The following is a 25,707-nucleotide window of genomic DNA, read 5'->3' as shown; positions in this document are numbered from 1 at the left end:
ACAGTGCCTATACATTCTCTTAATATTTTCCTTTTTTTCCAATTTAACTGTACATCTTTTTGTGGGACCTCGTGTAATCATAAATGAATTTTTTTTATTGTGTAATGAAGTTAATTATTGAATAACGCGAGATTGCAGAATCACGTACTATAATGAAACATACATATAATGCAATTACATGTAAATCGTGTTATGCAACAGTAGTTATATTTTTAGGTCATCTTGATAATAAATGAAATGACTTCTAGATGACTATATAGAAACGAAACAGAGCTGCATTTTATTGCGCTCATGCCCTGTAAATTGTTTATTTAGAGACTTTAGAATTTGAATAAATGTTTTTACATTTGTACGAATCTAATATAAGAATTTGAGTCAAATCGGTGAACATGAATTTGGCAGCTAGTACCCCTTCAAATAGAGAGAAAATTAACGGATCGGTAGGTTGCAATCGTGGGTTGTTAAAGGGGGAATAGCTACGAGATATATCAAAAATCATTTTTTTTTCTTTTTCTAAATCATTAATAAAAATGAAAAAGTTAAATTATCATTTGCTTTTATCAGCTAAAATGATTCAATTTTGTCAAATAAAGCTACTAGTATAAAAATGGATTACGAGTTATTCACTTGCAATTAAGCGGAAAAGTTGACCTCATTAAATCCATATTCATGTGAACTCTTTAACCCCGTAGAAAGTGATAGAATGACGCATTCATTGTCCGTGTACGGGTATTTAAAGAAAAAGAATGTCAACATTGAAAGTGAAACAAAGGTAAATAGTGTTTGATTAACTGATTCGATCCACACAAAATCATTCTTATAGAGATAAGAACGACGATAAACATGATTGTTTTTTCTACAATACAAAATTTAACAGACCTATAACAATTCAATTGCACGATTTGCCTAATCTATTTATATCTGTGTTTATGTTTACATCGCACATATAGTCATAGCTAAATTTCACACGACACGAAGCAACATCTTATTGAGACCATGTCCTTTAAATTGTTTATTCTATAATTTTTTTAAAGATTTTTTTTTTACATTGTTATAAATAAACATGAAAATTTGAGTCAAATCGGTGAACAAAAATTTGTCAGAGCTAGTGCCCCTTTAATAAACTATTCGATTGTATATATAAAGGTTCGTACTGTACAGGTATTTGACTTTTTCTTACTAAGCAGTGTATTGTTTCGAAAATATTGCATGGTTATTTTTTAACGATGGTTTAAGGTGTTAATTGCTGTATTAAACTGACAAATAGCGAGACATACAAGGTTTATGTCATATGACACATTTAACTTAGACTAGTGATACAATGCATTTATCAGATCATTACAGAATTATTTAAACCTCGAGTTTAAGAGTCATAGAAAAGAACTTAGTAAATTGCCTATACAATTGAGAATTGAAATGAGGTTTGTCAAAGAAACAGCAACCTGACCAAATAACAGATAACAGCCAACAATCATCATAAATGGATCTTCTATTAAACGAAAACATCACGCACCCTTAACTGCGAAAATATATAAATGAATTCAAATAAAAAAAACCACACAAGACTAACAAAGGCCAGAGGCTTCTCACTTGGAACTGGCGCAAAAATGCGGCAGGGTTAAGTATATGTTGAGCAATGTCAAACACCCCCCTATACATTTAGCTAAAGTAGAATATACAAACAGAAGTAAAACACACAGTAAAACTACATTTAAAAGAAGTCCGAGTCCGATTCAGAATATGTAACAAAAGAAACTAAGGAAAATGACCAATAGATATAGGAAGATGTGGTGTGAGTTCCAAGCATGCTTAATTAATTCACACCTCCATTATTACGAGCAGCGTCAGCCATCCACAGAGCTTCATCTTCAGAATGAATATCTGCAAGCGATCCGTTCTGTTCTCTGCATTGTTCCTTCAAAACAGAGATAATTCTTACTTCAAAACTCTCTTTTATGAAGTTATAATCACTAGTCATAATGACATTACTTATGATTAAAATAGAGAAACACTATTTAACTCAATAGAGCTGCTGAATATATTAAATGACAATATTGACAATGGAAACTAACATTAATAATTTAGAGGTTTCGCAATATTTATTAGCGAGATAGATTACATTTGTTTTACTGCATGTCCATTTATGAATCAAATCAATGTAAGCGCTATAGACATTTAATAAAAAAAAAACTAAAGCAAAAATAATGATGAACATTATGGCAGTACTGCTTAAAATGTTTACCACAGCTAATTTATCAGATTTGGTCTCGGACATTCGATGCACTGAAATCCGCTCGACGTGGTACAAGTTTGGAGAACACTGAATTGGTCAATTTTAGTTAAACAGTACAAAACATGCAATAGTTACATGTATGACACAAATCAGACACTATCACACTATTAATTACTTTTCTATATATATATATAAGTTTATAGAGAATTGTTTTGGTCCCAAAATGCCCAAAAATGTTTTTCGACCTAGGTGCCGATTTGTCTGGGTGTCAACATGGCTTGTTACCAACTAATTTTCCAATTTATATTTGCTTTGATTTTCGCTGATTTGTTACATTTTTTAGACATCTGTGGCGTACCTGTATGATACAGTAAAATATAAACGGTTTTTCTACATTTTCGTGTTCCTTACTATGATCAACAATCTTTCTGAGTATAAAATCTATATCACACTCTTCTTCTTTTATTCTCGGCATTGTCGACATGTCGAGAGTGTTTCAGTAATTAGACACATGAAGTATTAAGAAGCGACAAGAAGCGCCAAAAAGTATGTAGTGCTACAAAATGTTAACTAATTGTAAACTTTACAAAACAAAAAATGCTCAACTGTAATTAATTGGCTTTTCTACAAATTAATATTATTAATATTAAATAAACTTTCTTGTCTCTAAATTTGTAATGTCGCATTTTTAATTTTTCCTGTCACTTTTTCTTCTTGTCGTTTTCTGTGTCTACAACCTACTTAATGCTTATCATCGAGACCAACCGATGTCGATTTCCTGTTCTATATCATTTATAAAAAACACCACTTGTTGGTACATTATTTGACAATGTCATGTATGTGATAAACAGAATTATATAAAAGGAAGTAATACAAATGTGCACATTCAATTAAATTACAATCATCTCAAATCTTAATCCGACAAATTTAAAAGGTACTTTTCGTCTTCTACGCTAAAAAAAACCGCCATCTTAGACAACTGTAATTGCGTGTTGCCACCAAACAATATTCCCACTACTTTTTCCATTTAGGAAATGCAAACGACTTACAGATTTACGGATATTCAATATGTCATATGTAATTGTTCTTTGACATCTTAAACAAAAGCACACAGGATAAAAAAAAAGTTCAAATTTCGAAAAGCACAATTTCCTATGTGCAACGTTAATTAATATACGTTGTTAAACGATCAATTTAGCGGGATAGTCTGCCTGGTCATAATTTTTGTTTTCATTCTATAATTAAAAGTATAAAAAAGTGAAAAAATAGTTTTAAATAACCTATTAGCCTGCTGGATAACAACAATGGAAGCGATTTCAGTATTCGATAAGAAAAAGACAAATCTAGGGTATTATCAAACGGCAGCTGAACTCACAAAACAATCGGAGCAAATATAGATACGTTCTAAATATTTAAACTGTGCAGTGTGAAATTTACGAAATGACATAAACCTTCATGATTTCATATATTCTACTATTCGATTAAAAGCCTTATTAACACATGATGACATCTCAAATCATAAGTGTTTCTTTAAGTACCTGTGCACCATCCCACGACCTTGGTTTACTACTAAAGAAATAACATGCTCCAAAGTCGACATTTCTTATCCATTCCAAAGGGCATTCTTGTTTCTCACTTGCCAGACCTAAATGTATGTACAAGGAAAAAAAACATTACATGTGTTCAATTTTAGTACAGTCATATAGTTGATATATTTGTATTGTATTCTTAATCATGAAATAAGCCATTACTGGAAAATTATTTTGTCGTACATTACACATTGTAAGTTATTATTTTTATTTTTGTCTTTAATATACCGTTACGGTGAATTGGAAATCTCAAATTAAAGTTTCAACGGATAACGAAATTATTATTAACTGTGTTTTTTAGTTCAAATGCCGTTGGAATATGGAAGCAGATAACCCTAGTACTGGTTGATCAGCAACAATTTATATAAATACATTTGTCGTTCCTTAATTTTGTATTTGGAGGCACGTTTTTAATACAGATTTGTGTGTGATACTTGATTTTGTTAGATACTGTATATTAAGAATGCTTATTTAAGGAGTAGACTAATTTAGCTGCATTTAGCAAAGCCTTTCTGTATATTTGGTTCCAAAACGTCTTATACTTGGTCTCCGCTGCTCTGGAATTTCGTATTCTATCTTTTCCTTTTGTGTGTTTTGATTATAGCGTCCTTGATGATTTTTTTGATTTTTTTAAAATCATTTGGCTTATACAATAATACAACTGTCATCTATGATGAAATCATACACAGAGAAACAAATACTCTTTAGAACATATACGTCTGTATTAGTCTATTCTCTAATGCAGTTTTTTTTAACACTGTTCAAAGACATTAAAACATTCAGTATCTCCTGGATACCATAACCTAATATTCACTGCTTTCGAAGGACATTTTTGTATTCGGGAAATCACAAGCCAAGTTGTGAAGACTTCTGTGTCCACAACAATTGGCATTGTTATGATCTTTATTATTAATGAGTTGTTTACAAAACTTTTAATTTTTTTAAATACTTAGACTTTTCTTCATGAGGAATAGACTACCTTAGTCGTGTATGGGAAAATAATTAGGATTTTTGTTGCCGTTCCCAATGCTCTTCAATTCTCATTGATTTTGCCTTTTTAATATTTTTTCATTCGAGCGTCTAGAGGCATACCTGACTCATTGCTACTTTAAACAAGAAAATAAATATTCAAGCTTAACTATTATATAAACCTGAGACATTGCTTATTATTCCACAAGAAAACAAGTTTTAACACCTACCTCATTGCTATTTTATCACAAGAAAATAAATATATACACATGACTCATAATTATTTCTAACAAGAAAATGAATATACACAACTTACTCATTGAGCTATTTCCCACAAGAAAATAAATATACACACACGACTCATTGCTATTTCCCATAGGAAAATAAATATACACACCTGGTTCGTTACTTTTTCCATCGTCATGCTCATTGCTATTCGTATCAAGGCTCTCCAGAATTGACAATTTGTTTTTTAACACACTGACGCTCTGACTTAAATCTTGTATTGTTTCATTTAATGTATTCCATGAATTTTTTGTTTCGTTTATTTCTTGTTCATACTGAATAGTTGTCGCTCGTAAATCTTCAATTTCACATGAAAATGTCCGCTTAGTGTTTTCAAGTTCATTTACCATTTGTTGTGTTTGACCTTTCAAGGTAACGATTTCATGTTCGTTATTAATTACTCTAAGAAGTAGATCATGGTAATTTCCTTTCATAACGTCAACTTCCATTTTGATATCCGTGATATCGGTCCCCGTATATGCGGTATTCACAGAGCTATGAGTACTTTGATTCACAGAACTTCCATCGCAGGTATATGACAGGAAAGAGTAAACCATTACCAACCACATTTTCATTTCATCAAATTTTCATTAAATTTTGCACGTTATCTAAAATTGAAAATCATTAAAAAAGTTAATAAAAGAAATGTCTTTTAAAAACATACTTAAAATATTTTTTTCCCCGATGAAAATAGCACAGACGAAAATTTTATATTGTCTGCATGATGCACTTAAATGAAATATTGTTGTCCTACCACGGCAAAAATCAATATGATGCATACAACTTGTTGGACTGGGACATATCATCCTACTTAGCACAGATAGTATAAGGTTCTCAAAAACGTTTCACTAACAAGACTCTTCATTATCCTCTTGAATTGAAAAAAAAATAAAGTTAATTTTAGATTTCATCAACATTATTGCACATGATGTGGATATCTAAAGGGATTGTATCTTGAAACACTTGAATGGAATACTTCATGTACTTGTATTCGGAAACATAATTTTGAGATTAAATGCATGTATATGCGGAAATTTAACTATTTTCTTCTTTTAAAACGTAATGAAATAAAGGTTAAAATATGAACACTATTTCACAACTTCGATTTATCAGACAATTTAATGTATGGTGGCCGGTTAAGACCTTTTCGTGTTTTCGCGTTTTCCCCTTCATATTCTATAGGGCGAAAAGCGAATTTCGAAATCGAAAAGAATTTTTTTTTTAGCCTTTTCGCGTTGTCGACTTCGCGATTTCGCGTTTTCGACCTATAGAATATGAAAGGAGAAAACGCGAACACACGAAATGGCCATAACGGCCACCATAGTAATATATGAAAGAATAACTATTTCATTTTGTAATAGAAAAAAAAAATCAGAATTTAGGTAACTTTTCGTTATCATGGTATAATGTGAACCCTGGATATACGATAAACTTCATGCAACCAAATTACCTTTATGAACAGTTATTGTCAAAACAAATAATTATTCGATGAAAACGTCAAGTTAATGCAATATATCATTATATGGTGGCATTTTAAGGCAACTTTATCTCTGTAGAATAGTTATTAAAAAGTTTTGCGAATGATATCAAGTATCCAGTACGGCTGGATAAATTTTCCATCCTTGTTGAACATTTCCTTTTCTACTCTAAGTATCTATAGTATTATAGACAAATATGGTATGATGCATGAGACTAGTTATTATCTATAAGGACACATCAACTGTTCTTGTGTGGAGACTTCAACTTTTACATTTACATTTCTAGTTGGTATGGTATATAAGAATTGGTAGCATTTATTATGAGACATCTATTGTTTCTTATGGTAGGTATATGAGACTTGTTAGACAAGTGTTTTTTAGAAGACAACTACTGTTTTATTAATATTGGTATGGTATATTAGAATCGTCAGTGTTCAAGGAGATTTCTACTGTTTTGACAGTAATATGTATAAATTTGCGTTACTATTGATTCCCTTATAGGGTCTTTGCATCGGAACTAAACACATTTATTTAAAAACCGGGTGTTTGCAATAACATGAGTTATGCTCTTCTTAAATATGTGATGACGGTACAATACTAAACCCCTAACGGTAAGGATTGTGCCTGATATTCATATTAAGAAGACATAATGTTGCAATCAGTTTAATAGAAGTCTGGAGCTGGCATGTTAGTTAACTGCTAGTAGTCTGTTGTTATTCATGTATTATTGTCATTTTGTTTATTTTCTTTGGTTACATCTTCTAAAATTAGACTCGGACTTCTGAATTGTAGCGTGTGTATTGTTATGCGTTTACTTTTACACATTGGCTAGAGGTATAGGGGGCCGGTTGAGATTTTACAAGCTTGTTTAACCCAGCCGCAATTTTGTGCCTGTACCATATCAGTAGTTTTGTATCATTTTAAATTTAGTTTCTTGTGTACAATTTGGATTTTCGCATGGCGTTAATTATCACTGAACTGGTATATATATTTGTTTAGGGGCTAGCTGAAGGACGCCTCCGGGTGCGGGAATTTCTCGCTGCATTGAAGACCTGTTGGTGACATTCTGCTTTGTTCTATAGTCGGGATGTTGTCTCTTTGACACATTCCCCATTTCTATTCTCAATTTAATCTTTCTGGATTAGTCAAATTAATTAAAGCTGTTTTAATTATATGCCCATTACTGGGATAATAACCTATATTCAAAGAAATAGCTAAGCTTATTTTGCTATGCACACACATACGTTATCATACTTATTGATATGGTTTGTTTTCTGAATAGTCTCTGTAAAAATTATCACTGTATTGGATACCTAAACTACATAAGTGTCCTCACTAACAAAGGTATATTACTGCGTTTCCAAGTGGTCCACGGAGCCTCTTTTAGCATTTTTATCATCTATTTCATCAGAAATCAATGCTTCAAAGCTAAAACAAATCAAAACTGACATTATCAAGATTGATTGTTTGGTTGACAAAATACAAGTTACGTTCGGAGGACGTGTTAATCAACAGACTATCAGCATTCCAATGGGAACTAATTGTGATCCTCTTCTTGTCGACTTATTTTCTCATTATCATGAGGCTGACCTGATACAGGAACAGGAAGATATATATGAAGATAGCAATATCTTTTAACTCTACTTTCCGTTATACAGATGACGCTCTTTCACCAAATAATTCAAAATTTGGTGACTATGTGGAACGCATCCATCCCATCGAACTAAGGTAAATGATACAACATATACAGTTAAGTCGGCCTCATATCTTGCCTAAAATCAAGAAATTGAAAATGAGGATCGGTTGAAAACTTAACTTTACTACAAAAGAGATGACCTCAGCTTTCCAGTTGTGAACGTTCCTTTTCTAAGTAGCAACATTACAGCAGCACCGATATACGGGGTATATATCTCTCAATTGATACGATATTCCTGTGCTTGTATTTCTTAACAACATTTTCTTGGAAGCTATAAAACCAAGAGTTCAAGGTGATGAAGTTGAAATCATCCCTTCGTAAATTTTACGGCCGCCATCACGAGTTGGTTGACCATTATGAAATAACCATTTCACAAAGGAAATCAGATATGTTCTTTGTGTCGTAACTACAATCCCTTTTTATTAATGTGACCTACCGAATTATACTATTTACCTAATTTGTAATAACATTAGCAACAGAGGAGGGGTGCCACATGTTGAGCAGGATCTGCTTACCCTTCCGGACCATCTGAGATCACCCCTAGTTTTTGGTGGGGTTCTTTTTGCAGATTCTTTAGTTTTTTATGTTGTTCTATTATTTGTTTGTCTTTTGCATTTTAAGGATGTTTTCTTGTGAGTTTTCAGTCTCGTTCAGTCTCGTTGAAATCTCGTTCTTGAATTATTTCAAAACATGTGATACAAGTGGAAAATATCAATGAATTTTAAAAATATTAAAATCAAACATAACTCTGTGAAAAAATTGTGTATTCATAATGAACAGTTTTTGAGTATTCCAGTTTTCAAATTTTACGACCAATCAAGTCTATATTTGAAGCCAAAATTTTAAGAAAATGGGTGATGGATACAAAAAATCTTTTTACAAGAATCATGTACATCCCATATCATTTCGATCTTTTCAAATTATTTAGATATGTATTTTTTCAATCATTTATAACAAAAAAGTTCAAATGATATGCATTTTGTTCTAAAAACTAAGAAAAATCACATAAAAAGAAAATTGACAGCATGGTAAAAAATACACAAAAAAGCGTCAAAATATAATAAAACTTTCTTATATTAACACCTACCTATATTTTTTATAAGTAAAATTTATTCAGATTGGTCCACTTCATCTTCATAGAATGTATGGAAAAAAGTTTTATTGTGGAAATTTGATATTTTTTCATGATAATAGCCTAAAAATAGGTAAAAAGCGGTGAAAAATTAGAATATAAACAAAATGGGGCATTTTCAAAGGGCCGTACATGTAGCAAAAAAAGAAGTCGGTAAGGTCCGATTTTGGCCTCAAATTTCAGGTTCTTCTGACGATGATGTTGACCACTTTTTAATTACTAAAGTGTTAATTCTATTTGATTCAATTAATTTATGTGAAGGATTTTAACTAATTATGTCATCAAAAATGCTCCGATTCAAGCTCAAATATGAAAAATCTACCAAATATACTGAAAAATGTCACTTTTAAGATGGTTTTTGTCAAAGTTGATAGTGGCCGCATCCGTGTTTATCATCAACCTTTATGTAAGTTATGTATTATCATCAAATACAACATACATTTAAATATTTTGGATGAACACGAATGCGGCCACTTTCGTTTTACACGGAAACCGTCTAAAATTTAACCAAAATGCTATAATTGTGAAGATTTCAGTAATTTAGCATGACTTTATGGTGCTAGTACTCGATATATGTACATCGTATTGTTAAAAACATCCCATATTTGTGAAGCAGAAGCATCCTTCTGTCCAATAAATAATTAAAAGTATACATTTTCACAATTTCTTAAAACTGACATATTTTGGGGCCAAAAAGGGGTGTTACTGGACCTACTCCTATATAGAAGAAGGACTTTATTTCTGTACCACGAAGGTAAGTGTGTAAAAGTATTAGCCTATGATTTTATCTATTTTCTGTTAGACAAAAATACCATTGTCTCTGCATGCTCTGATTGAAAGAAAAATATGAGAACAATATCTTTCGCGATCTCTAGCCATTCTTTTGATCATTGTATTCAGTTTTCAGCTAAAATTCATTACAATTTTTTTCAAGTAATCATTGAAATCAATAATCAGCCAAACGTATCATCTCATTGAATTTAATTGAATCAATCACTTTTTCAAAATACCTTGTATTCCTGATTTTTTATAATAATATTTTCTGATTGCAATGAACAAAAATACAATATTGTGTTTACGGTCAATATGGCGTGTCTTAAATGCACATTTTAATAAAAATTTAATTTAGTTCAGATAATTCGTTAACTGAAGGCATATATTAATTGATTTGTTAATATAGTAAACCATAAATAGTTACAATATTGAAAGTATTTATTAGCCTAAATAAGTGGTATTGTACACGTATTCACAATTTATATAAGTTTATTTGATAACGACTGTTATATTCAAGATATACTTTTCTTATATAACCAAATTATAATCCTTGGAATCGATAGCGATGAGACTTAATTAAGGTATTTTTTTGACAACTACCAATTGTGTAGGGAATATGATCTACTTTATCTAATTAGCACAAACAATTTAAAAAGGGTGACAAAAATATTGTTAAAAATAAACAAATATTGATAAAAAAAAACGCACATGTGAATTGCAATAGTTTTTAATCCGTATGTTTGTCTAGGATTGTTTTTATTACAATAGTTATCAAAGGTACCAGAATTATAATTAAGTACGCAAGACGCGCGTTCCGTCTACATAAGACTCATAAATGACGCTCATATCAAAATAGTTATAATGCAAAACAAGTACAAAGTCGAAGATTTTGGATATGTTTTAATCGGTAACTTTATTTCATCTATATTTTAACATCAAAAGACTGCATCCGGAAGAACATACGACGTCTTGATAATGTTAGAAATACAATAAACACAACATTTTACAAATCTTGTAAAAAAGTCAGAAATCAATGATAATAAAGTGTAAAATTTCAGAATCTGTAACACAAGGTTCAGGTATAAATGTTGTGATTCTTTCTGGTTTATGAAGTTGATGAAGTTTAAATTTATAATTTGATAAGATATAAAAAAAAAATCCCTTCTGAAAAAGTGCTTCAGTTATTTTTACCTTTATTCATTTACTATATTCAAATGGGTTATTTTGTAATTCATTGTAATCAAATGAAATCATGATTACTTCCCAGTGTAATCATTAAAGTAAACAGTAACTTTGAGAAATTGTGTATCGTTGATTAAATTTAATCATACAATTGACATGATTGACAATGAAAGTAATTATGAATTAATCCATTAGATTGAAAGTAATCTGATCCATCTCTGCCCTGGGCGTATGAAATATTTAACAACGAAAGAAGACTGAATATGCGTTTTAAACATGTGATGGTTATTAGTATATATTGAGAACCTCCTAATCTTCGAGTTTCTTGGCTCTACATGATACCTTTAGTTATAAACACAATACGTTTGTGTCAAAATTCCGATTAAAGTTTATATAGTTATGATATTCTGAATCATTGGTAATTAATAGAATCCCCCTTACTCATTCCTATAATTATAATTTAGTGAATTGTTGTAATTTTCTTTGTGTAGCAATTGGTTAAACTATTCTGTAAATTTATGTATAGAATGTTGTCTGTTTTTTTTTTAATCCGAATTTTGTATTGCTCTTCGTATTTCCATTATTTTATTTTTTAGATTGATTGTTGTGTTGCTTCTATCTGTTTGTATTATGGTTATGTCATGTAATGGTGTCATTTTGGTGTTATATTTAACATTGCAATAGAAGCGAGAGGATTGGCATGCCACAAAACAAGATTCAATCCACCATTTGTTTCTTAAAATGTCATGTACAAAGTCAGGAAAATGGTCATTATTATATTGTAGTTCGTTTCTGTGTTGTGATTCTGTTGTGTCGTTCATATAACATTATAGTAATTAAAAATATAGATAACGTGAATGTGTAAAAAGTAATGAATGTTATAAAAAAACATCTGATAAACAAATTTGATAATACTTTTAGATATTTGGATGATATTTTGGCTCTCAATAATGACGACTTCAGGATGTATATTAATGAAATTTATCCGGGTGAACTTACTTTAAATAAAGTCAATACTAACAATGACCACTGCCCTTTCCTCGATCTTGATATCTATATCACTAACGGAAAGCTGAATACTAAAATTTATGATAAAAGTGATGATTTTTCATTTCCTATCGTTAATTATCCGTTTTTAGATGGTGACGTTCCCTTGTCACCATCTTACGGTGTTTATATATCTCAACTTGTACGATTCGCTCGTGTATGTAACAATGTTTTAGATTTTAACGAGAGAAATTTAGGTATTACTGAAAAACTATTACACCAGGGTTTTCGATATCACAAACTAGTCAAAACATTTACTAAATTTTATCATCGGTATAAAGACATCATTCGTAAATATAGCTCAACATGCAGACTTCTTATACGTTCAGGTATTTCACATCCAATTTGTTATGGAAATATTCTTTATAAAGCACAAAGGTGTCAGTATTCACCTCATAAACTTACAAAACCTTTGAATTGACTTATTAAGAAGGGATATAATAACGATACTGTTGTCAAGTCATAAAAGATTGCATATTTTGGCATTAATATTGAGTCACTGATAAGGTCTTTGCGTCGGAACTAAACACATTTATTCTAAAAACAGTTGTTGGCATGACACGGGTTATGTTCTTCTCATATATGTTATGATGGTATGATACTAAACCCCTTAAGGGAAGGATTGTGCCTGATGTGCATATGATGAAATCATAATCTTTCAGTCAGTTTAATTGAAGTCTGGAGCTGGCATGTCAGTTAACTGCTAGTAGTCTGTTGTTATTTATGTATTATTGTCATTTTGTTTATTTTCTTTGGTTACATCTTCTGACATCAGACTCGGACTTCTCTTGAACTGAATTTTAATGTGCGTATTGTTATGCTTTTACTTTTCTGAATTGGTTAGAGGTATAGGGGGAGGGTTGAGATCTCACAAACATGTTTAACCCCGTCGCATTTTTGCGCCTGTCCCAAGTCAGGAGCCTCTGGCCTTTGTTAGTCTTGTATTATTTAAATTTTAGTTTCTTGTGTACAATTTGGAAATTAGTATGGCGTTCATTATCACTGAACTAGTATATATTTGTTTAGGGGCCAGCTGAATGACGCCTCCGGGTGCGGGAATTTCTCGCTACATTGAAGACCTGTTGGTGACCTTCTGCTGTTGTTTTCTTATTTGGTCGGGTTGTTGTCTCTTTGACACATTCCCCATTTCCATTCTCAATATTATTGACGAGGAAGATAAAGAAATCTCTGAAAAATATGAACGACATGTAAATCAAACTAAAAATTATTTGACTCTTCTTCCTTCTTTTCGTTAAGTGTAAAAAAAAATCACCACTTGTCGAAGATTTTATCTCCAATACTTTCATCTTTAAATGGGGGAACCAAAGTAATAAGGAAGAAGTTTCTTATTACAATGATAATTTATTTAGCATGTAAAAATAGAAAAATAAGTGGCTGAAATTTATATCAACGCTTCATCTATAAGTTTCCCTACTTGAATAAATAAGAATTATTGTACTAGACAGAAAGCTGGTGTGCTAATAAATTTTAGTTACAAAACATGTTAACTTTAGGTCCTAGACCCATCAGCATGAAATAGAAAAAAGCCTCCCCCTAAAAAAAAGAAAAGAAAAAGAAACATTGTAACAATGCATGAAGAGCTAGTCTTAATACCATGTGAAATACAAAAGATTTTTCGTAAATTGTTATAAATAGGGCCTTTGAACTTTTTCCATTTTTCATGTTGGGGCCCTTTTATAGCTTACGATGTTACGATGTAGTTTAGGTTAGGTTTATGTTGAAAAGCGTAATTAGACCTATAATTGGTAACTTGTTTGTCATCTGGTCTTAAACGGAGAGTTGTTCTATTGGCAAGCATACCACATCTAAATTATTATTATATATAATTTACACATTTGATAGCTAGGTCTTTTTATCAATTTATGTCCTATGTTCATAAGCAGAATATATAAAAAGAGAACAAATATACACGCCATGTGCAAAATAAGATAAAAGAACAAGGAATGGAATCAGAATTTAAACGAAATAGTTCTATAGATTATTTCTAGTATGAATATAAGCACCTCAACCAATCATACAGTTAACTTTTACCAAAAAAATGGAAACATTATGTACCTATGTAAGGGATATAAGCCGATAACAGTTCGTTCTGTATAATATCGGACGGTTCAATATTTTACAGAATGGACTGTTGGAAACTTATATCTTATTTAAAACATTGTGTAACACGTCGAAAAAAGTAAAACAAAAGAAAAAGCAAGCTAAGATTTATTTTCAAGTATAAGTTTGAAAATTATTTTGTGAATAAAATTTCTTTACATTAGAATATATCCCACATGTTGGCCTCTTGAAACAGTATCTCAACTTTAAAAACAAATAAAAAGGAGACAATACAGCTGAAGGTAAACAACTCGTTTTGCTACATGAAGAACAAGACACAGGGTATGCGTGCGCAATGACTACACATAGTTTCCCTGATTACCCTTAAATGCGTTTTGTGTTTCAAAACGGATAAAGTGATGCAAGTACATTGTAAATGCAAAAACGAAGAAAGAGATGCTTTTTTTAGTGACTGTGTTATTTCAAACTTTGGATTAAAATCAAATTTGTATTTAAAATCTATTTAGATACTTTATTTTAGTGTGGATAGAAAGAGGATAGAGATAAAGCAGCTTATGTTGGCTTGTTTTACATAAATTATGTTTCTAAATGTAATCCTTTCCTATTAGTTTCTTGTTTCTTCTCTGGTTTAATTTTTTAACAAGTGAATGAGAGAAAAAAGAATAGCATATGAAGGCATGTTCTTGTTGAACCATATCGAGTGCACTGCAATCGATTCTATTTCAAATATATGATTACTATGAACAAACGAAGGGCTAACAACATGCAATCATTTATGATATTCTTGTTTTTTGAATTTTCAAGAGAATGTTATTGTCAAAGGTACATGTAACACCTTAATACCCTCTTTTTCTGTTTTTTTTTTACTTGTTTTTTCTGCAAGGCCGTGTTGTTCATATTCTTTTTGTGCATTGAGTCCCTTGTGTTTTTTAAATGTTACTGGAATCGTCTCGATTTTCTTTTGAAAAAAAAACTGTCATAAAACGATCACTACGAACAAAGTGCGCACGGACACACGCTTGGTTAGTTTGGCAGATAAAATGCGTTAATGTCTTCTTTTATTCTGCTTCCCATATTCATCGTCGTTCAAAAGTGAAGTGCATTATATCCATCTTTAGGCAATAACTTTTAAAACAACAACTTGTTAATCAACGCCAGAACCTGAAATTCATAAAAAAATATTAAAGTCCCCTAGTTCATGAAGGAGATTCTAGATTTGCATTTTGTACACAGGATAATGTTTAGGTTGTGCATGGCCCTTGTGTATTGCGGCATGATCTATCAGACTTAAGAAGCATTACTTTATTGGTACAGGTATTTTGACATTGTTTATAATAAAGTTTCCACTGGAACTTCTGTTAGGTGGAACAAATATACGTTGACAGAATAAGAGCAACCACAGAGGTCAATTTTTATTAAATAGAGACGGACAGGATAAATCTATTGGAAAACGAAATTCATAAAGGCAACACAAACAAGGCTTACAACGAGCTTAATCAAATTATTGAACTAGTGCCAAAAACATGCGGAAAGGGATGTGATATAGTTAATGGTAGTGTTAACAATCAATTTAATGATACGAAATACAAGCATGGAAATATCGTATCAATTGGAAGATATATACTCCGTATGCAGACGCTGCTTGAATGTTGCTTCTAAGAAATGGAAAGTTCACAATTGGGAAGCTGAAATCATCTCTTTTGTCGTTAAGTTTTGTTGCAACCGACCTTCATAGTCGATTTCTGGATGTAAGTTAAGATATGAGGCAGACTTAGATATAGAAAGATGTGATGCAAGTGCCAATAAACAACTCTCAATCCAAATGACAATTTAAAAAAGAAAACCATTATAGGTCGATGTACAGCATACAACACGAAGCCTTGGCTCACACTGCACAACAACCTATAAAGAGCCCCAACATTACTAGTGTAAAACCATCCTCAAACGTCCCCCTCCCGGGAAAATCATCCGTCTAATCTATTTAAACTAGAGGCTCTAAAGAGCCTGTGTCGCTCACCTTGGCATATGTGAATTAAACAAAGGAAGCAGACAGTTCATGACAAAATTGTGTTTAGGTGATTGTGATGTGTTTGTACATCTTCCTTTACTGAACATTCTTGCTGCTCACAATTATCTCTATCTATAATGAACTAGTCCGTGTAGTTTTAGTGGGAAATGTTAGTAAAAATTTACAAATTTTATGAAAATTGTTAAAAATTGATCATGTTGATTATGAAGGACAATAACTTCTTAGGGGGTCAATTGACCATTTTGGTCATTTTGACTTATTTTTTAGTCTTAAATTGCTGTACATTATTGCTGTTAACAGTTTATCTCTATCTATAATAATATTCAAGATAATAACCCAAAACAGCAATATTTCCTTAAAAATACCAATTTAGGGGCAGCAACCTAACAACGAGTTGTACGAGTCATCTTAATTTTTTTTAGGGCAGATAGATCTTGACCAGATAAACAACTGCATTTTACCCCTATGTTCTATTTTTAGCCGTAGCGGCCATATTGGTTGGTTTGCCCTGTCATAAAACACAATTTTTAAACTAAATAGCCTTATAATGATTCTGGCTATGTTTGGTAAAATTTGGCCCGGTAGTTTCAGAGGAGAAGATTTTTGTAAAAGTTAACTAAGATATACGAAAAATGGATCAAAATTGACTATAAAGGGCAATAACTCCTAAAGAGGTCAACTGACCATTTTGGTCCTGTTGACTTATTTGTAAATCTTACTTTGCGGAATATTTTTGATGTTTTCAGTTTATCTCTATCCATAATAATATTCAAGATAATATCCAAAAACAGCAAAATTTCCTTAAAATTACCAATTCAGGGGCAGCAACCCAACAACGGGTTGTCCCATTCATCCTCATATTTCAGGGCAGATAGATCTTGACCAGATAAACAATTTTACCCCTTGTCAGATTTGCTCTAAATGCTTTGGTTTTTGAGTAATAACCAAAAACTGCATTTAACCTCTATGATCTATTTTTAGCTGTGGCTGCCATCTTGGTTGGTTGGCCTGGTAAAAAAACACAAATGTTAAACTAGATACATCAATGATGATAGTGGCCAAGTTTGGTTAAATTTGGCCCAGTGGTTTCAGATGAGAAGATTGTTGTAAAAGATCATGGAGATTTACGAAAAATGGTTCAAAATTTTCTATAAAGGGCAATAACTCCTAAAGGGGTCAAATGACCATTTTGGTCATGTTGACTTATTTGTAAATCTACTTTGCTGAACATTATTGCTGTTACAGTTTATCTCCATCTATAATAATATTCAAGATAATAACCAAAAACAATAAAATTTCCTTACAATTACCAATTTAGGGGCAGCAACCCAACAATGGGTTGTCTGATTCATCCTCATATCTTCAGGGCAGATAGATCTTGACCTGATAAACAATTTTATCAATGACAGATTTGCTCTAAATGCTTTGGTTTTTGAGTTATAAGCCAAAAACTGCATTTTACCCCTATGTTATATTTTTAGCCATGGCGGCCATCTTGGTTGGTTGGCCGGGTCAAAAAACACAAATTTTAAACTAGATACATTAATGATGATTGTGGCCAAGTTTGGTTAAATTTGGCTTAGCAGTTTCAAAGGAGAAGATTTTTGTAAAAGTAAACGACGGACGACATACGCCGGACGCCAAGTGATGAGAAAAGCTCACTTGGACCTTCGGGTCCGGTTAGCTAAAAAACGAAACGAGAAACATGTATATATTGCATAAACAAACGACAACTACTGTACATCGGATTCCTGACTTAGGACAGGCGCAAACATTTTCAGCGAGATTAAACATTTTTAATTAATGGATCCAAACCTTCTCCCTTTTTTTGAAACACTACCATAACATCACAACATAGAAAACACACGATAAAATATCAATTGGCAGACTTAACTCAATCAAAAAACGTAAATAAAACCTTGTCTGTATCTGTAATATCCTTTATATCTAGTTCGATGGGTTAGCCTCGTTCAACATACTAGTAGTCAAATTTTGTATCATTTAGTTAGAGAACATCATCTATTTAACGGAACGTAAAATTACAAGATATTTCTAATTTCTTATCTTTCTTCCTAAGAAGTTCCTGCATGAAGTCAGCCTCATAATGATAAAGAAACAAGTCGGCGAGAAGAGGGAGTTTCTTGTATGAATCAGAGTAATTCTTTATAAAATAGTATTAATTTGTCTCTCCCTAAAACAAGATACTTGTTTCTACGTTCGCCAATCTCTTTTATAAAACAAAGTAATACTAACTCTTTGAAATTGTCTTTTAGTTTGTAATTGAAAATTTAAGTTTTTAGAAATTGGTTTGATATAGGTTAAAAAAATATATTATTTAAAACAAGGAAGTATTTTTGACTGAACTAATTTTTGATGAAAAATATTGCCTAGCTGCGTCATCGAGATCTTTGTTGGCAAGGGAAAGTTTAAGAAAAGATCTTTTCTCTTTTTTAGCTCACCTGGCCTAAGAGGCCAAGTGAGCTTTTCTCATCACTTGGTGTCCGTCGTCCTTCGTCCGTCGTCTGTCGTCATCCGTCGTCTGTCGTCGTCCGTCGTCGTCCGTCGTCGTTAACTCTTACAAAAATCTTCTCCTCTTAAACTACTGGGCTAAATTAAACCAAGCTTGGCCACAATCATCATTGATGTATCTAGTTTAAAATTGTGTTTTGTGATCCGGCCAACCAAACAAGATGGCCGCCATGGCTAAAAATAAAACATAGGGGTAAAATGCAGTTTTTGGCTTATAACTCAAAAACCAAAGCATTTAGAGCAAATCTGACATGGGGTAAACAAAGTTATCAGGTCAAGATCTATCTGCCCTGAAATTTTCAGATGAATCAGACAACCCATTGTTGGGTTGCTGCCCCTTAATTGTTAATTTGAAGGATATTTTACTGTTTTTGGTTATTATCTTGAATATTATTATAGATGGAGATAAACTCTAAACAGCAATAATGTTCAGCAAAGTAAGATGTACAAATAAGTTAAATGACCAAAATGGTCAGTTGACCTCTTTAGGAGTTATTGCCCTTTATAGTCAATTTTTAACCATTTTTCGTAAATCTTAGTTAACTTTTACAAAAATCTTCTTCTCTGAAACTCTTTGGTCAAATTTTACCAAACATAGCCAGAATCATTATTAGGCTATCTAGTTTTAAAATTGAGTTTTGTGACCGGGCAATTCAACCCATTCATGATATTCTCCGAGATACACGAAGGTCTAGGAATAATACCTACACCATCAATTTTGTCATTGCAATCAAATGGTGTCAGTCCTATTTTTGTTTACGGAGAGGCGTTGCAAGTTGAGGATGGTTAGTCATGTGGATTTTCAGTCTTGTGTAAGATGTACATTGTACATGTCTGTCTGATAGGTGTTACCTGACCTGGACCTAGTCATGGTTCTTTGGTCAATGATACGTTTTTGTTTTTTTTTTTACTCTAAGCAATATATGTCAACTTTATTTGGTGTATTTATAGATTATCGTTATATGTCAACAAGATTGATTTTCTCGCTTGAGCCGGCGCGGGACGGCGAAAGCGAGAAATGCAATCGAGTGGAATTGATCTATGATAATCCGTTTATCGCTATTTTACCTATGACGACGTTGGCGATTTCATATAAATGTCATTAACAACCGCCACGTGCCTTCATAGTTTCTAGCGATTATTTTCCATCTCAAACGAGTAGCATTATATGAAATATTATCACAAAAAAGATCAAAGAAAAAATTCACAAAATAGCGATGAGGAATGATTTGACTTCCCATCAGCAACCATCCGACCTTGAACTAAATGTTATGGTTAAATGGTCAATTTTAATTGATTTTATTTGGTCTTTTTTTTTGTTTTCAAATATCAATATCATTAGGTCAGTAATATTTTGTGTATAGAATGATGGTATGGAATGTCATATGTTTTATCTTGATTTTATATTTATGATTCATATGTCAATTTAAACTGTTTTTGTTTGGTCTGTTTTTTTTCTCCATTGTCATTCTCAATATTTATATTAGGTGTATTATAATGTGATCATGTATGAATAACACATTTACAAGATATTTTTTTTTGATACCTTTATCATTATGAATTTCAACATATAATCAAACGAAAGTAAAACCGGCAAAACGTTTCAACATGTCAGACAATCGTGTTCACTCTTGTTTGATAATTTGACATCAAGTGACCAACAATAACTGCGAATGAAATATCAGATATAGATTTTGCATATAAAAGGGAATCTCGCATCGCAATTCTCAGTAAACCATTTATACTTCACACCTACATTCAGATGAGCACACACCGAACGATAAATTGCAGTGTGTTGGTATGGACGTCCATTTGCCCATCGTGTGTAATTCATATGTTTTGTTTCTCCATCGGAGTTAAACCATTTGTACACGCCAGTGTCATTCTTCCCACCAATCCATAAGATTTGAGCTGCAACAAAAAAGAGCAAAACATTTTAAAAAATAACTTTTGTACAGATTTTGATAATTAAGTCGAACGTAACTTGCTGCCAGTTATCCTCAAACGCACAATCTCAGTGGTGCAAGGGTGTTAATTTAACTGTAAATAAATAACCTACACTATTCGACAATGATATTATCAATCCAATGTGTCAATGTCTCAACTCACTTTCGACATTTGTTTCGCGTTCATCGATTGTAGTATTTTTACAGTTTGAGTTCAGATTTGATAACGAAAGATGCATTCGAAGCAGAAAACGATTATGCTATCGGATCATGATCATTATGTATTGTACATCTGGTTGCCATGCAATTTCCTCTTTATTCAATGCAATTAAGTTTCTTTACTGTTTCATGTTTTTAACTTCGAAATACTACTTTCGGATCTAATTGTAATTCGAAGCTCAGAAAAAAGGCCTGTGTGATCGCTGTAAATATTTAGGACATATGATGTATGTTTCTCTTAGAATATCATAATGTCTAACGTTGTATACCGGATTTAAGTCACATGACTTGACCAATATTTCAACTTTTTCTAAAATTAGCAATGTCATGACAGTAGACAATTTTTAATTTTCATTAAATGGTTTCTGCATGTAGTCATATCGCATTGACCGCTGAACTGGTTTCGTTACTATTCGATTTACGGAATTATTATAGTAGATATAAAATTAACTGATTGGTTGTTCAAATTCTACAAGATTGCATGGGAAATTTTATTATTTACCTTTAGACGATAGTTTAAGCGTTCTTTAAAATGGCAAATCATAAACCTCATATTGTCCAAAAGCATTTGTCTTGTACTAGACGACAATGCGAGTTTAACAGTCGGTATAGAATTAATCAAACCTCGATGTTGCATTCATATGTTTCATTATTTACAAAATTAGAAAATTAAATTATGTGGGATTGTAAAAGTAAACTAAATGATGTGATATCATTGCCCTATTCACACCTTGTATCATTAGTAGGGTATGTACATTTTAATCTTGTTTATACTAGGTAAAGAGTTCTTAATAAATACAAACCCGAATGATTACTACTATATTCCTCCAGCCACATGGCTTAATTTTCAGAATAGATATCTGCGAGGGATCCCTTGTGTTTTCTGCATTGTTCCTTGAAAACATTGATAATTCAAATTTAAAGACTTTCATATTTGGCACAACGTTCTTGGAATTTTGGATCCTCAATGGTCTTCAACTCTGTAATTGTTTGTCTTTGTAAATATGTTGATATGAGCAACACTGAAAAGTCTATGTAGACGAAACGCGCGTATGGCGTACTAAATTATAATCCTGGTACCTTTGATAACTTTTTATTTAAAAATGATGACATCTTTGGTCTAATGATTGTATTTAATTTCATTAAAATATTCAAAAAGACTGACCAGCAGCCTATAATTCAGAGTTATAAAACTTTGTGGTTTATCTATTTTTGTTAGATGTTACAAATGAATAACAATAATATAATTCATTTTATCGGATGAAATATTTTACGTTTATTATATTGTATTAGCTGAAAATATGTTGTCATAAAAATAATATGGTTTTATCGGATGAACTCTTGTACATTTGTTATTTCGTATTAGATGACCATATGGTGTGTGGTGTGCAAATTGTACAAGATAATACGGTTATCTATTATTTTGCCTTTTTGCAAACTTCTAATTAAATATTATCTGCGACAGTGAAGACTATTAGGTAATAGTACTACAGTAATTCATTATATTTTAAGTTCAAAAGACATTCACGTATTTAGGATGGAGGGCGTTTTGCTGACATGAAATACCCTTGGGGTAAGCTATGTAAAATATGTTGTTTGAAATGTGACCTTTTTCACTTCTTTATCAATTTGACTTTTCAAATACTTTGATTTGAACACAACTGATAATTAAGTGTCATCTATACGAAAACTACTTTCGGTATACAAATGAATTTGGTGTTAAACTTTACATGCGTTTGTGCCTTTCATCATGTCACTCGAGTTTTGACATAATGTTATATCAAGAAAAGAAAAAAGAAGACCTAGACACATTTCATAAAAAGGACATAAGGAATACAACATTCAAATGCAAACCATAGAAATAGTTATCACAATTACCAGGATTATAATTTTATACGCCAGACGCGCGTTTCGTCTACATAAGACTCATCAGAAAACTTCTTCCGATAATGACATTTAAGAAAGATGTTTTGATGTTGTGAATAAACTCATCATAGATGCCCGGACTTAATTTGGTATATATGTCAGACGCGTGTTTCGTCTACAAAAGACTCATCGGCGACGCTCGAATAAAAAAAAAATAAACGTGAAATATTAACAGCATAAGGTCATCTAACGTCAAGGGGTACTCACAGTGAACGAAATAAATTATGTATCGGGGCAATAAGTTCAACAAGTATAAGCTAATCTTTTTTTTTTTTTTTGCATCATAAAAATAAAATGTTGTGACATTTAAGGTATATGACAGTCTATAACTTTGTCAGATTCCAACGTTACTGGCTGCTGATTTTAGTGAACAACGTACTATAATATAGCTCAATATGGTATTCAAGAAATTAGTGGATATAGATACAATTGGAATGTCAACTAAATAAACTCATCATAGATACCAGGACTAAATTTTGTATATACACCAGACAAGTGTTTCGTCTACATAATACTCATCAGTGACGAACCAATTTAAAAAAGTTTAAAAGACAAAAATAAAGAACGATGGATATTGTTTATTTGTTTATGTGTGACATATTTGTTTTTCGTTCATTTTTTACATAAATGAGGCCGTTAGTTTTCTCGTTTGAATTGCCTTACATTGTCTTATCGGGGCCTTTTATAGCTGACTATGCGGTATGGGCTTTGCTCATTGTTGAAGGCCGTACGGTGACCTATAGTTGTTAATGTTTGTGTCATTTTGGTCTTTTGTGGAAAGTTGTCTCATTGACAATCATACCATATTTTCTTTTTTATACGAAGTTAAAAAAAGATGCAGCGTTAAGTTCGAGGAATGACTTTTATCTTCATGATTTGCAACAGCAGATAAAAGAACATCAGGTCTCCTCCAATACGATTCAAAACTAGAAAAGTATATGAATAATATGATAAAATTACCAAACATACTTGATTCCTTATTTACCTGTGCATCGTTCCAGGACTTGTATGTATCACTGAAGAAATAACATGCACCAAAGTCGACACGTCTAATCCAATCTAAAGGGCATTCTAATCCGTCACCTGTATTTATAATAAACAAAAACTTGATTAATCAGAAGTATGTATGGTTTCTCATGTTAACCTTGCGTTTGCAGAAGATCGAAGACATACTTTTAAAAAAATCAGATTAATGTATATTCTGTAATATATATATCATGTATAACAAGCATGAAGATACCAGAAACATCAGATATCATCGACGTCTCTACTCTCTGATATATTACCTTATAAAGTCTTGACAGCACTATTTTGAGACATTTTGCTGTCTTGTTTACAATTTTATTTCAGTATTTTTTTTGGCTTTAGCACGTTTAGTTATGTAAATTAATATGAGTACAATATTTTTTTCCACAAAATTATATATATACGCACCTGACTCATTGCTTTGACTTCCTGTTGTCTCCAGAAGTAAGTATTTGTTATCTAACACACTGACGCTTTGATTTTGTATTGTGTCATAAATCGTATTCCATGAATTAATTGTTTCGTTTCGTATTTGTTCGTACTGCATGCTAACATCTCGTAAACCATTAATTTCACATGAAAATGTTCTCTTTGTGTTTTCAAGTTCATGTTCCAAATGTTGTGTTTGACCTTTCAAGAAGGCTATTTCATCTTCGTTATTAATTACTCTAAGAAGTAGATCGTGATAATATCCTTTCATAACATCAACATCCATTTTGATATCAGTAATATTTGTCCCCGTCAATTCGGTTTCCACAGAGCTTTGCGTATTTTGATCTACCAAACTTGCATTGCAGGAATATGACAGGAAAGAGAATATCACTACCAACCACATTTTCATTTCATAAAATTTCACACGTCAACTTACATTGTAAGTTCTATTAAAAATATAAATAATATACTGCTTTGAAACAATCTTTATGAACACAACAGACGAAAATAGCATAGACGAAAATTAGATTATCTGCATTTTGAACTAATATGAACTAACGCTATCCTACCACGGCAATAATCAATATGATGCATAAAACTTGTTGGATTGTGACGTATCATCCTACTTAGCACGGACAGTATAAGGTTCTCAAAAACGTTTCACTTGCAAGACTCTTCATTATCCTCTTAAATTGAAAAAAAATATAGTTAATTTTAGATTTCATCAACATTATTGCACTTGATGTGGATATCTAATGGGATTGTATCTTGAAACACTTGAATTGAATACTTCATGTACTTGTAATCGGAAACTCACTTATGTAGAAATCAAATGCATGCATATGCGGAAGTTAAACTATTTTTATTTTCTAAACGTTCCACATATCTATGTGACAGTATTAATTTCGATTTATCAGAAACTTTAAGGGATAAACGAAATACTGTTTCATTTTGTAATAAAAAATAGTTCAGAGTAAAAGTGTAAAACATCTCTCTCTATATTGTGGGTTAATGTGAACCACGAATACACGTCAAACCTCATGCAAGCCACATACCTTGGAGTTATGAATTTGTATTCTTAAATATCATGTTCACGACATTATATATGTTTTCCGGACCATATGAGTATTTTG

At 31.8% G+C, this 25,707-nt stretch overlaps 1 protein-coding gene and 1 pseudogene across 1 annotated transcript; both read right to left on the bottom strand.

The window, feature by feature from the left end:
- Positions 1-1,538: 1,538 nt before the first annotated feature.
- Positions 1,539-5,904, bottom strand: LOC134693347 (oxidized low-density lipoprotein receptor 1-like). Its single transcript, XM_063554108.1, has 3 exons — positions 5,189-5,904; positions 3,772-3,878; positions 1,539-1,915 (listed from the first exon to the last, which is right to left on the bottom strand). Exons 1-3 carry the CDS (start codon positions 5,649-5,651, stop codon positions 1,814-1,816), a joined length of 672 nt encoding a protein of 223 aa, XP_063410178.1. The 5' UTR covers positions 5,652-5,904; the 3' UTR covers positions 1,539-1,813.
- A 14,718-nt stretch (positions 5,905-20,622) lies between these two features.
- Positions 20,623-25,253, bottom strand: LOC134693723 (C-type lectin domain family 10 member A-like; annotated as a pseudogene).
- Between the last annotated feature and the right edge of the window lie 454 nt (positions 25,254-25,707).

This window comes from Mytilus trossulus, chromosome 12 (genome assembly GCF_036588685.1).
Source record: "Mytilus trossulus isolate FHL-02 chromosome 12, PNRI_Mtr1.1.1.hap1, whole genome shotgun sequence".
Taxonomy (NCBI): domain Eukaryota; kingdom Metazoa; phylum Mollusca; class Bivalvia; order Mytilida; family Mytilidae; genus Mytilus; species Mytilus trossulus.
Note: the sequence above shows the minus strand (reverse complement) of the source record. Positions and strands in the feature narration are given on the sequence as shown.

What these genes read in the sequence shown, in the direction of transcription:
- LOC134693347 (XM_063554108.1), bottom strand. Translation starts at nt 5,651, where the DNA reads ATGAAAATGTGGTTGGTAATGGTTTACTCTTTCCTGTCATATACCTGC. An exon ending in TGGAAAAAGTAACGAACCAG is followed by an intron (nt 3,879 to 5,188) that starts GTGTGTATATTT and finishes ACATACATTTAG; the next exon opens with GTCTGGCAAGTGAGAAACAA. An exon ending in GGTCGTGGGATGGTGCACAG is followed by an intron (nt 1,916 to 3,771) that starts GTACTTAAAGAA and finishes TCTGTTTTGAAG; the next exon opens with GAACAATGCAGAGAACAGAA.